Genomic DNA, 13,455 nt, shown 5'->3' with positions numbered 1-13,455 from the left:
TACCATATTTATGAAAGTGTTAATATTTAGTAAAAGTAGAATGTATGAAACCTTTTCAGTGCTTGGAGTTCTATTCTGTAATGTAAACCCATTTACATAGATGATGTAATGCACTGGGAAGTAGCTACATCTTGAATGGGACTGAAACAGTCCCCATCAGAATCCAGACCAGTTTCGCTGTCACATGGTGCAAGTGTTGCTTGTTTATCCTGAGGCAGTGTCGGTCACTGCTCAGGATTCGAGAACCCTCTCCATACTAGTTTTCTGTTGTCCGCGCTATCTAAATACATTCACAAAGATTCTTTCCTGAATGAACATCTGTCCTTCAAATTACCAGTGTAGTATACATATATCCAATGATCTTGATCTGGATGGTCTTTATTAATTGCTTGCTTTCAGCCAAATTCAATAACTACGAATTCCCTAGTAAGTTTGGAGCAAGGCTAAATAAATAATGGTTATAAGTTTTAACTCTGGCATGGAGCCATATTTCCTTAATACATTTTTGCCTGTAATGTTTGCTATATAAAAAGGCTCCCATGGATACTTTTAGTCTGTGTTCTCTTGATATTTCTTAATCTTACGTGCCACTAGCTCAAGGTGCTAGGGGATTATGTGCAGTCTGTTACAATAATGCATATTCAATGTAAAACTACTTGGGCTCATGGTAGGATTTAATAGAGGGAACATAGCGTATGATGGAAAATGTGCTTGAAAGTCCTTGGCTCTGCCTTTGCTGAGAAAAACGAAAATCAGGAAAACGGCGGAAAATGAAATCAGCATTATCTTCGAATGGAACATTAAATAAGTATGATAACCAAAGTGAAACTGAAAAGCTTTTAGTGTATAATTCAATTATGGTTTTATCACAGATGGGTCTTTAGAATCAACTCATAAATCGTCAACAGTACATTCAATGACATATGCTGACGTATATGTCAGAGACTGTAAACATTAAAACACAGCCTGTGATAGCTCCTGCAAAAGACAAAACAACAAAAAAAGTCAAAATGTATGTATATCTGGTACGGCAATAAATTTGGATTGCAGCCAGTGGACTAATTTAAAGAATAATGCCTTGTTTGATTATTTACTTGATGTCTGTAAGAGCATTTCATCACTCCCCTTCCCCCAGTATTCCCAGGGTATCTTCTCTAATGACCACCAGTGGGAGGGGAGGAGGGGGGTTACCCATCTGTGTATAAGCAGCAGCACAAGTCACGGAGTGGGGAGGGGAAGAGGGTCACACTGTATGATCACAATCCTCCGCCTGATGCCTCTGTCCTGCACCTGCTGCCCCAGCTCTGTAGATGAATCAAGCGGAAAATTCAACACAATGTCTGTGGGAATGTTTATAAGCCTGCATTTTCTCCCATGCTTATATGAGACCTTTACTACTCTGCTTATTTGTAGAAAAGCCCCTCTTTCCCAATATTAGTACGAAACAGGACTCCTTCAATTACAGATATTGTATAATAAACTAAAAACTTTTTGAAAAATAAAGTGCTAAAAGGAAGATAACAAAATGGGATACCAAATATATATATTTTTTCTTTTTTCCCCATTTTAAGAGGAAAAGTCTGAATACAAACTATCAATAAATAAAATATAAATGCCCTTAGGGATAGTCATTTTATGCTATCCCTATTAAGCCATCTTGAAAAGCTTATATTCAGTCTAGGGTTTGACCAGCTTTCCTGTAAGTGCCAAGTGATAACTAGAGTGGATGCGGTGGAGGGCAGTATAGCCAAGGAGGTTTAAGTCTGTTTGGAAAGGAGGGTTAGCATGTATTATTATGAGTATGTCCTGATAATAGTGTATTATTTAAAAGTGAAGTAACTCCCATGGAAACAGTTCCTCTGTCTAGTTGTTTTAAACACTTTTGTCAGCAGAATCATTAAAGAAAGGCCAAAACAACCTTTAGCAGTGACGTGTCATCCAATCAATGTTATATGACTGACACAGCTCACACATCTTCAGAACTCTACTCATAAAAGGAAGCAGTATAAGAGACAAACAGCAGGGTTAAAATATAATAATAAAAGCTAAAAACAATACATTAAGGAATTTTTGCAAGAAAAAGGTGAAACACCTCACATTAAGCCAAGATGAGGCTTATCTCAAATGGCTTAAAACACATCAGGGTCATCGACCTAAATATGCCCCCGCCACCACAAGGGAATTATTCCCAGAGGCAAGGGACGGTACATTTCTTCTAATCACTGTCCACTTGTGGTCAGATGTCATTTTCCGTGCTAATGGAATAGATTCCACACAGCAATGTAAAAGCTTGAGAAAAAAAATCATTATGACTGACATTCTTTTAATGCAGCAAAACAAATCCAAATGTATTTTAGACAGAAGCTTTAGTGAAATATTAGTTAAAATCTAAAGTGCACATCACAGCTGCTCACAGAAACAAACTCGGTGAAATAATCATGTTGGCCAAACGAGTCTGCAAGCAGGTTCTGCTGGACCTTTTGCCAAGTATAGCACTAATAGCTCATCTAGTTCTTTAATAATTCCCATTCTCAGCAAACACTTTTATTTGATATACAATCTTATATTGCCATGTATGATCTAACACTGACTTTCCACGCTGCCCAGACTATGAGGTTATGGAATTTATGATTATTTGTCTTAAAAAAAAAAAAATCTATTCAAAAAATGTTAAGGAAGGCAAGAATCCTCAGGCCACAGAGGAAATGGGCCGTTGCAGAGCTGCGGCTTCTACGTGAGATAAGTTTTTTTGTTTCTGAAAGATGCATATTAAAGTACTTCATATAGATACTCCATATAGAGTTCCTTAACCTCTTCATAACTAATAGTTTATTGTCCCCAAAGGACCTAAGCTAGTTAGCCAATTTTAGCTTGTGTGTTCAACAGGTTTAGCGTACCCTGTTGCCCCATCACATGACTCTGGCTGGCTCTCATGTACTAGGAATCAGCTGCCATATTTCCAGTAGTGGTCCTTGCAAACCATTTTTTACGATGTGGAACAGTACCTCATAGGGGGTCAAACCCTAACATGTTTCCCTAAAGCCTGCATTATTTGAAAATAAATTAAAAATAGTTTTTTCAGATTAAAAAAAACAACCTGTGTTATGCTTCCGACCAGACCAGAATAGCTGGTGCCTTTTACCGCTAAAAAGGTGTGCCATATTTTAACCTTGTGCATTTCCGGCTTCGGTTAGGAGGTCAGCATGCAGAATTCAAGCATAGAGGCTATGATTAAAAACAAAATTATAGTATGCACACATCGGTGTCATTACGCAACATGTTATTCTAAAATGAGCTCCGGTAAACAGGGATTTACTGAGAACTCTCCTCAGCTGGTGGCAATCTGGCCCTCGGAACACTGAATAATTTTATAGTTCTCACAGACACATTGGTACAATTAAAAATATGTAAAAAAAAAATGTTTTTCACTAAAAGGGTGGCACATAAAAAGAATGTAGAGACCAATACAGTGCAGATATTTCAGGTTAACTGTAAAGCCACCTTATTGGGACACTCCAATTATCCCCCTTAACCTAATGTCTATCTTAGTTTATTAATACTAGTTCTGTAATTACTCTTGAATATGTATTGTAAGAAGGGCTGCATAAATTGTTGGTTACAAGATAATGATTATTAAAAGATAATAATCATATGGACTTCAATGAATAACTGCAATATCTCTTTCGATTTTTGTGACAAAAAAAAAAGAGTTATACTATTAGAATAATAATCCAAAGCTAATTTTACTAAATCAAGTAGGAAACAGATAAAAATCTAATTGCTCAATGCCCTGAAAGCCAAGTATGTGTTCGGGGGAGCAAATCCATGCCCTTCGTATTAAGCAATCAAAACAAGAGCTCTGAATCTTGTGATGTGCTGGCCAAATAAGGTTGTTTTACTGCCTCATCACAGCAGCAGATGCTGCCTCTCCCTCTGTACAAATCCTTGCTTCATCTACAGATTGTAAGCCTGCAAGCAGGGCTCCCTTTACCTAATGTAATGGTTCGTCAGTCTGCAAATTATAGTACCCTTTGAACACATATACTTTAAGAAGCCCCGCAAAAAAAAAATTAAAAAAAATTTATATATATATATATATATAAAAACTATATTCAGATATAGTTACCTTTGGGAGAACCTGTAGCTCCAGAGCAGCCAATCAGTGGCAGGAAGCAATTCCACTGAAGCTAAGGAGTGCTTTCTGTGCTTGCACAGGTCTTTCAGAGCCAGTGTAGGAGTGACGGTGAGTACACCGCTTGGGCACAAGCAGCAGTAGTTACATTTAGTTAAGTACATCTCCTTCATAGGTGCTGAAGGGGGGGAAACATTGGAGGGGGAGGTTCTAAAAATTCCCTCCATGCAATTGCAGACACCTTATCTGACCGCAAAATTAAAGAATGCATAGTAATCAGTGGCAGGAAAGCGTTCCAATTAAAATCAATAGTAGCACTTCCAACACGTGGCAATAGACCTCTGCACACAATGTTCACTAAGCCAGCACTGGAGCTGACTGGTGGTAAATACGTCAAATGCTGAGAACATTTCCGGCGCGGAAAATATCTGGGAGATGGGCAAAGGGAAAATACATATGACAGGATTCTGCAAAATCCCTGATGCATCTGCAAGGCAGAAACCATGGAAATGGAAACCATGATGGTCGGCGTGTCTTTATTGCTGCCTTGCAGGGGAATGGGGGGGGGGCAAGGCTCCATATTATGTATTGCTTTGACATGATTTTTACAGCCACTGGAAATAGCAGAAAATAGGTCACATATTTTATGGTGACTAAACACATTAAATGCCTTTTCTGAGACCACTGACAATGTGCTATCGATGATGACTGACTTCTACAAGTAAGCAATTCAATAATACCTTGAACGGTTCACAAGGTCTGCCCCAAAGCTGGTGCCCAATAACGTGTATATATTGGCATTAGCTAAAACACACTCCAGTGAGTAATATTTGCCCCTATATTTGCCTAACAATGTGGGCTCCTTAACATTTTTATGGCTGACAATTGTTAGCATAAGGCTAGGTTTCCACTTGGGTTTTTGTCCTGCGTTTTTTTTCTTGATGAAAAACGCCAAGAAAACTGCCACTGCATTTTTCTGCGTTTTGGCGTTTTTTTCTGGAGTTTTTTCTGGCGTTTTAGCCTTTCTGTGGAAATTGCTTTTTTTGACCTTAGGCAGTTTTTCCAGCCTTTACAAGTTAGAGGTTTCACCCAGCTAAAAGGGATTAGGATAAATGGCAAGTATCTGCCCCCTGATGTCATTTACTTGGTAGAGTTCTACTTAAACGCCCCGGCGGACCCTTTTGTCACTTTTCTGTGGTTTGTAAGGCGTGCTTTATTCCGAATGTCTGCTCCTATAGGAAGATTGGCCCCAAATGATGGTGCAAATTGTTTGCTGTTGCTTTTGGCACGCAGGATCCAGTTGATGCGTTGCGTATGTTTGTTTGTAATGGCATGTTTGTTCCAAATGGTGTAGAATTCAATATGAACTTTGTTTTGTGTGAAACTGTTTGTTTCCAGCCTATTTCTCGTAGGACACACAGATACTGGGTCCATCCTCTGCATTGTAACTGTGGAAAAAACGCCATAAAAAACGCCAAGGCAATAAACCCACATGGCTTTTTCATGGCGTTTTTTCTCTCCCATAGACTTCTATTGGAGAAAAACGCCAAGATTTCCTTGCAAAAAACGCCAGAGTGTCAACATGCTGCGATTTTGAAAAACTGCCACAGAGCCCAAAAAAGCAGAAAAACGCCAAAGAGGACTGAAAAAACGCCAAACAGAAAAACGCCAAGTGGATATGGCATTCTGCGATTTCCTATTGAAGAACAGCTAACATCTGGCTGCAACGTTTTTTCACAAAAAAAACGCCAGGTGGCGCTATTGGCGTTTTAATGGGCGTGGAAACCTAGCCTAACCATTGTGTTTGCACTAAAAAAACAGTTTTTAATACAGATAAATATTCTGGTCTAATTGTTAACAATAAACATGGAAGCAACAGTAAAGCATTTGCATGACACACCTGCACCTTGTTAAAGTGGTACATTTAAACACCAGATCGATTGTAAGCTCCTAAAACCAGAGTCCTCTCCCCCTTCTCTACCAGTGTGTACTAACGTATGTTAATATTATTGTCATTGTAAATTATCTGTTAAATTAGATTATCCTTATAGCAAATAGTCAGTATGCACAAGGTAACCCAATATGCAACCCATTCTGTACAAATATATTTAAAAAAAACACGCTACAATGTGATGCTACCGCCACAGTCAGTGAGATCCTTACTGTCAACCCTGTTGATAACTTGTATTATTTTCGTTCTTGTTTTTAATAAACAAAATAATCTATTAGCGTCTCCCAAAAAAAGATCTGAGTATTAAGTGAGGTTAATAGAATATGTAAACAATGAATAGAAGCAGAATTTACATAATGTACTACAAGAAGCAAGTGTTGGGTCTATCATAAAACAAGTATCCATACACAAGCCAAAATGACTAAAACAATGACTGCTCCTTGCCATTACACAGAATGCTTAATTATTGTTGCTTTGCCTGTGTAGTTTATTTTATTTTTTTGGCCATATAAATAATGCACTGTTTATACTGTCCTGCAATTCCCCTTAAACAGAGGCTGGATTAACTGCAGGATATCAGATTTTATCATATACACACACGTTACACAAGATACTCACCTTTAGTACACAGAAATCTCTAAACTGGTATTGCAGGATTTAACCTGAACGCACAATACTTTTCAGATTTATAATACAGGAAAGATACACCCACCTCGCAACCTGAAGTACGCAGAAATGCCAAACCTGGATTTGTCAACAAGTGTTTTAAGCCATTTTCTTACTCATCACAGATTCGCCCAAATAATGAAACTGGCGTCCATTGAAATCAGCTAATTTTGCAGCAGTTATATCCCTGCCATCAACTTCAGATTTAAAACACAATGTGTAAATAATATGAAACCTTTACTAAATGGAGTTCATCCCAAATCAATAAAAAAAGAACTCATGAAAACAACGATTGCACAAATGTGACTAGATTTTTTTTTTTGACAGCGACCAAAATAGACTTTTCAGGCTACAACAGCAAAATAGCTGTACTTTTTTCTCTCAATATAAATGTTTACGTTATCTTTAAAAGTACAGACCCAATTTGACTTGTCTGGATGTTAATTAGGCAATAAGTTGATTGGACTGAGACAGGATGGCTAGTAGCTGCCACAGTGGATATGGAGACTGGCCTCTGCACTGTAAAATAGTCTTTCACATGATGATGATAAAGGGCTCCCTGGACATGTGAGGATCCCTTTGTGAAGCAGACGCATCCCGAAGGGAATAACCCGGTTCCTTTGTCAACACTTTCAAAATGGATAAACACTGTTGCTATGCTGCTGGCCGGTGTGTGAGTCCCCTGCTCAGATACCAGCACTGTCTGTCACCTTCACAAACCATACAACAGACACAGCACTTCCCAACACACAGTCAAACCGACACAGCACCAGAGCCCCATAGCAGTTTAACAACTCATAGACAACCCACATATGCAACACGTCTGTGTGAGGAACACTGCAGCTATTACTACTATTATACAATGTTACAATATGCACTAAGCTCATGCCCTATGCATTGTCTCCCTGTGTACGTCTGCTTAATGTATACATACATACATACATACATACATACATACATACATACATACATACATACATACATACATACATACATACTCACACTGCAGTGCAGTTCATGGTTGCGTATCTATCAAACACGCCCTACTTACTGTTATGGAGTCACCCGGCTTAACCCTCCCAATCTCCACGCAGGTGCCTTCATGAAGGCTAATTTGTGGGAAATGGCTGTACCGAAACCATGCATCCGGGCGTCCCATTATCTAGCCTTACATCCGAACCTACATTACACGCCTTAGCCCTTCCTCACCTGGCCTTTTACGCAGCACACAGGATCAGGGTTTTCCAGGACAGGCTAGCGTTGAGCGTTCTCCTCGAAGAACAAGCAATCCCACCGAAGAAAAGGGGGTAGCTGGGAAAGGGTGAGAGACGGAGAAGGGTGTGCAGGCAGCAGTGAGCACACTGAACGATGCACAGGCAAACAATAGCTTGCGCCCACGTGCCACGCCATCTAGTGGATTGTGGCTGAACTACAGCCACAGACGTACTGTACATCAAGCATCCCCCATTTTACTGAGGTGAAGGAAGGTTTTCATGTAGTCAATAGTGCACACCAGACCCCACAACATGTAACTTTTCGTTTGTTTGCAAAATATTTTGATATATATATATATAGTCTGTACATTTTATAGGGTCAGTACTGCCTCTGCTGGCATAGATCTGATATATATCATTGTGCAATAAGTAATAATATACCTGTGGCAGGCAGTCTAAGTTGAGCCTAGGGTCAGCGGTGCCTACGTGCAGTATTTCTACCTATAGCCCATAAATAACATGCATAGGTTCTAACACCATATGCACATTCTTTCTCCAGCTCCTCTTCTCTCTCTCACACACGGACACTATACATAAACACACATACAAACACACACACTACAACTCATGCCCTCTCCCATCATCCATACAACTTACATTTCTGTCGCTGTCAGTGACCCCACTGGGCACCTCAGTTACCAAGTGCTATGCACAAGAAACACACAGCACTGATATGTATATATATATATATATATATATATATATAACGCACTCACTTGACTGGAAACAGTTGTAATATGCCCAGGTGCTAACAATCCAAAAGTATATACAGCATGCAAATAAAGTTGATGCACTCAGCGGGTCTTCTTTTTATAAAGTTTATTGGCTTAGTAATTGCATATATATATATATATAAATATTACATTAAATACATTGGTGTTAATGAGGTTAACATTATCATCCATCTGTTGCATCCATTTCCCGAAGGGACTCTATAGATTTCTGAAGGCAGTTTCTGAATCTGCCATGCCACTGCCTCTTGGATGGTGTAAGAAATTTTGACCCTCTTACAGGGTTATTCTTTTAGGGAATGTGTGACGAATAAAGCACAAATACAAACGTATAGAAAAATGTATATTGATATTGAATTAGGCTACTGTTACCGGTTATAAAACATATAACATACAGAAAACGTTTGATAATAATACAAAACAAAAGGGATACTTAAGCACATTCTTAGGAAACCTCTCTCAGCTCACAGGCTTCTCCCGAACGCCATCTTGCGCAGCTTTGTTCTGAGTCTCCTGACCCAGGACACTTCTGTTCACTGCGCTCTTTCTCTGTCTCTTCTTTCTCCGACTCTCCTTTCTCTCTTACTCTTCTTTCTCCGACTCTTCTTTCTCTCAGACTCTCCTTTTCTCAGACTGCTCTTTCTCCTGCAGCCCCTAACTAGTCATCCCAGAATTCCTTGTACCTCCCAGAAAGTGGTTCACCCAACCCCTCTTTTCAGACATTTCCTGTATGACCCAATTATGGAGGAGACAGGTAGTCTATGCAAACATGCACACAGTTATGTTAATATACATCGGCTTCAGTTGTCTGACCCCCTGTGGGGTATCCCACCTCTGTTGGAGCCTTTGTTCCAAACCCTTTGTAATGCATTACTATGCAAATTACCTTACATTGTAAAACCAGATATCTCACCTTATAGAAACCCAAATCGTCCGCAAAACATTATGCAATAAATGTAATGTCCCATTTTAAAGGCACCCTTAATTTCTTACAGTCCCCACCTAGAGGGCGAATGACTCCCATAGAAAATGAGCCCTCTCAAATAAATGAGTACATTCAGAGCCGGCCTTAGGCGTTGTGGCGCCCTGTGCGGACTACTCCTCTGGCGCCCCCCTCACTGCCCCTTCAAACTACCCCCCCATGCCCCTCAAACTACCCCTCCCCTCTGCCCCTTCAAACTACCCCCCCTGTCCATTCAAACTACACCCCCCCTGTCCCTTCAAACTACACCCCCCCTGCCCCTTCAAACTACACCCCCCCTCTGCCCCTTCAAACTACACCCCCCCCTCTGCCCCTTCAAACTACACCCTTCAAACTACACCCCCCCCCCCCACTTACCTTGTTGCCGGAGTCCTGCGGTGAGAGCGGGAGGCATCCGTCTTCTCTCTCTGCCGCGGTGCCGGCATTTCATGTTGAGAGCCGGAATAGTCCGGCGCTCAACATGAGATGCCGGCACAGCGACGGAGTCACGGAGAGTAAGGGGCGCCGAGCGGTTGCCGAGAACTTCACGAGCAACCGCTCGGCGCCCCTGACCGGGACTTAGATTTAAGCATCATTTTTTTTTTAAACTTTATTTAACATGAATGATGTTAAATAAAGTTTTAAAAAAAACACAAAAAAAAACAAAACGATGCTTTAATCTAAGTCCCAGTCAGGCGCCCCTGCAACCATGGCGCCCTGTGCGGTCGCACAGGTCGCACACCCCTAAGGCCGGCCCTGAGTACATTTACCACGTGTGCTTTGAAGATTGTATGTTTTCACTGAGACACGAGTGACCTGACAACCACAGATATTTAAAATTTAGGGTACTGTAAGGCATATTTTATCCAAATCATAGAGGCACTCACAGTTATCATTTTTCACTAATAGTTTGAATTCCTTCAGCCATATCTTTAACTTTCCATTACCCTCACAGACTTGGCATCACTGCAACCATTTGTGTTCACTCCCATCACTCTCAGGTACCTGTGCCACCAACGCTGCTCCCACCATAGCTTCCTTTAACCCTCAAATTGCATGCCTTGTTCTAGGCCTCTGACCTCTCCCCACCGTGACATCTGGTGTATTTTCACACCAACAGCATTCCCTTTGCTGTTCACTTACACAGTGTATCGAAGAGACCACACCAGAGAGAAACTCGGTTTATTGAATGTGTGTAGTGGTAATACTCGTGAAGGTGTTTGCGCACGTTTACTGAAACCTGTATAGCTGGAGTGGGTTTGTGCTTCAGCCCTTGAAGGTGTTTGATACTTCGCCCATGGCTTCTGGAAATTAAAAGATACTCTACACAGAAAGTGTGTATTGTTATCTTGCCCAAATTACTAGTGGTTCTCTTATCCTTCTTGTCTCAGCATTAATATCTGGTTTTACAGATCTAAAACATTGTAAACACATAAAATACACAAAGCATACATACAGTACATAACAGATACTAAAATACTAAGACTTCCCATAACAGTAACCTTGTGGTGTCTTCGGCATCCACTTTGAGAATGTTAATTTTAACCAATCCCTACGAAGATGGAGAGAGAACAAAAAGGTGACTGAATGCTACCATTACATTCACAATGTCTTGGCAGAATGCAATCTATATAAAATAAAATATAAAAAGTCTGTTGCCATTCAGAAATATGAATAAAAATCAGATTGAGGCTATATTTTGTTTGTAACCAAAAATTAAAACAAAACAAAAATCTAGAGCAGCAAAAATATATACTGCTGAAGACCAACAATAATGTTACATAATCACATCTCTCCACTGTGATCAAAACATAAACCCCATATTGGCAACAATTCACCTAATCTATGATTTTAAATGTATTTAATCCAGCAACAAACAAAAATTAAGGTATCTGTAGCTGGCAGTGCAGGCGTCCTAAACTAATAAAACAAAAATCATTTGAAATTTTGCCCACCTGACTGTACTGAACAAATTTAGAGGCTTATCCTTAAGAAAAATAAAAATAGATATTAAGGTCCTCTATTAATATTTTGAATTTCCTGCAAGAAATCACACGTGTTAATGTCCCGATCTCCTCACAGGTTTGTCTCCTTTCTTTTTTCCTTTTTCATTTAGTATCGTCTCTTTGTCTGAAAAACAAAACTTTAAACAAATAAATTAGCATCATATGTTACAACAAATCTAGAAGAGCACACTAGTTTTCTTCTGATTTAGCTATCTTTTTGTTTCCTAGCATTTCTTTTATTCTGGACACTTCTGTCTTTACAGTGTCCAGTTCCTTCATATACTCTGTTACTTTACACTGTAGCTCATTTTTCTCTTTTTCTACTCTTTCTTTGTGTGCCTTAATAACCTTGTAAGGAACCCAGGGCTTCATGTAGTCTTTTCTAACACCATTACCTCTTCCCTGAGATCCCCACCTAGTATAATTAAAACAAATCTTATCTCCCTGCCTCCAATTATCAACCATGGCTCTTTCCTGAACATGGTGTTCTTTGGCAGAGCGAGAGTGGCAATTTCTGGCAAAATGCCCTACTTTACCACAAGCAAAACATTTAAAGGCTTCCCTTTTACCTATGGGTCCTTGATTGTTTTGGAGCCTGCTTTGATATAACTGTCTCTGAAGCGAGGGGCTTAATATAGACACAGGCTTTGCAATGGTTTTGCTGTGATTTCGGATGACTTTATGATTAGCATTATTGTGCTTCTCATCTAAACCTTGCCCATCTATTTCATTCACATCATCATTTTTTAACACTTTGACTGCAGCCACAACATCATTTCTTTTCTGTAGCTGTACATTTAAGGTGTTACCATTAGCTGTGCAATGCACACGATCAGCCTCCCTCTTACTGCAAGCTGCCAGGGTCCTAATCTCCCCCTCTGCATCCCTTAGCCTCTGAGTAAGCCGCTCATTTGCACTACGCAATTCCTCATTTTCCTGCAAAGTCTGCTGGTTGCTTACACATAAAGCTGCAGCATTCTGTGCAAAAATCTTACACTTTTCAAGTTCAATGTTCAAATTTACAACTTTTGCTTCCAAAAGTTCTTTTTGCTCTTTCATTGATTTGTACTGCTCCGCTATCCAACGGGCAGCAAAATCCAGAACAGTTTTCCCCTTTGATTTGGATAATTTCTTTTCATAAATTGCCTTGGCCACATACTCCTGAGCTTGGAACCATGGATCTGAGGTTCCTACTATATACTGAATAATACCATCGGGGTTTGTGGCCCTAGCAACCTTTTTCAATAAACCCTCCATCATTAACAAAGCAGAATTCACTGAAATTTGTATATGCAAAACCCGAACACTATCCCAATTCAACACACAATATATACACTTATAAATATACTCATAAATCACACTAAATCCCTCCTGCCTGGCTCGCCAATATGTAAGAAATTTTGACCCTCTTACAGGGTTATTCTTTTAGGGAATGTGTGACGAATAAAGCACAAATACAAACGTATAGAAAAATGTATATTGATATTGAATTAGGCTACTGTTACCGGTTATAAAACATATAACATACAGAAAACGTTTGATAATAATACAAAACAAAAGGGATACTTAAGCACATTCTTGGGAAACCTCTCTCAGCTCACAGGCTTCTCCCGAACGCCATCTTGCGCAGCTTTGTTCTGAGTCTCCTGACCCAGGACACTTCTGTTCACTGCGCTCTTTCTCTGTCTCTTCTTTCTCCGACTCTCCTTTCTCTCTTACTCTTCTTTCTCCGAC

General features: G+C 39.9%; 1 protein-coding gene across 1 annotated transcript in view; it reads right to left on the bottom strand.

The window, feature by feature from the left end:
• The window catches only part of LOC149287903 (phosphatidylinositol 4-phosphate 3-kinase C2 domain-containing subunit beta-like), a 59,294-nt gene extending 46,316 nt beyond the window's left edge, over nt 1-12,978 (bottom strand). Inside the window, exon 1 of the mRNA XM_089492271.1 lies at nt 12,531-12,978. Within this exon, the coding sequence (XP_089348397.1) occupies nt 12,531-12,978 (448 nt within the window). The remainder of the gene's footprint in view (nt 1-12,530) is intronic.
• Between the last annotated feature and the right edge of the window lie 477 nt (nt 12,979-13,455).

This window comes from Sceloporus occidentalis, unplaced genomic scaffold, assembly GCF_023333645.1.
Source record: "Sceloporus occidentalis isolate IW3139 unplaced genomic scaffold, rSceOcc1.0.p SCAF_55, whole genome shotgun sequence".
Taxonomy (NCBI): domain Eukaryota; kingdom Metazoa; phylum Chordata; class Lepidosauria; order Squamata; family Phrynosomatidae; genus Sceloporus; species Sceloporus occidentalis.
The sequence above is the reverse complement of the archived record's forward strand: the minus strand, read 5'-3'. Positions and strand labels throughout refer to the sequence as shown.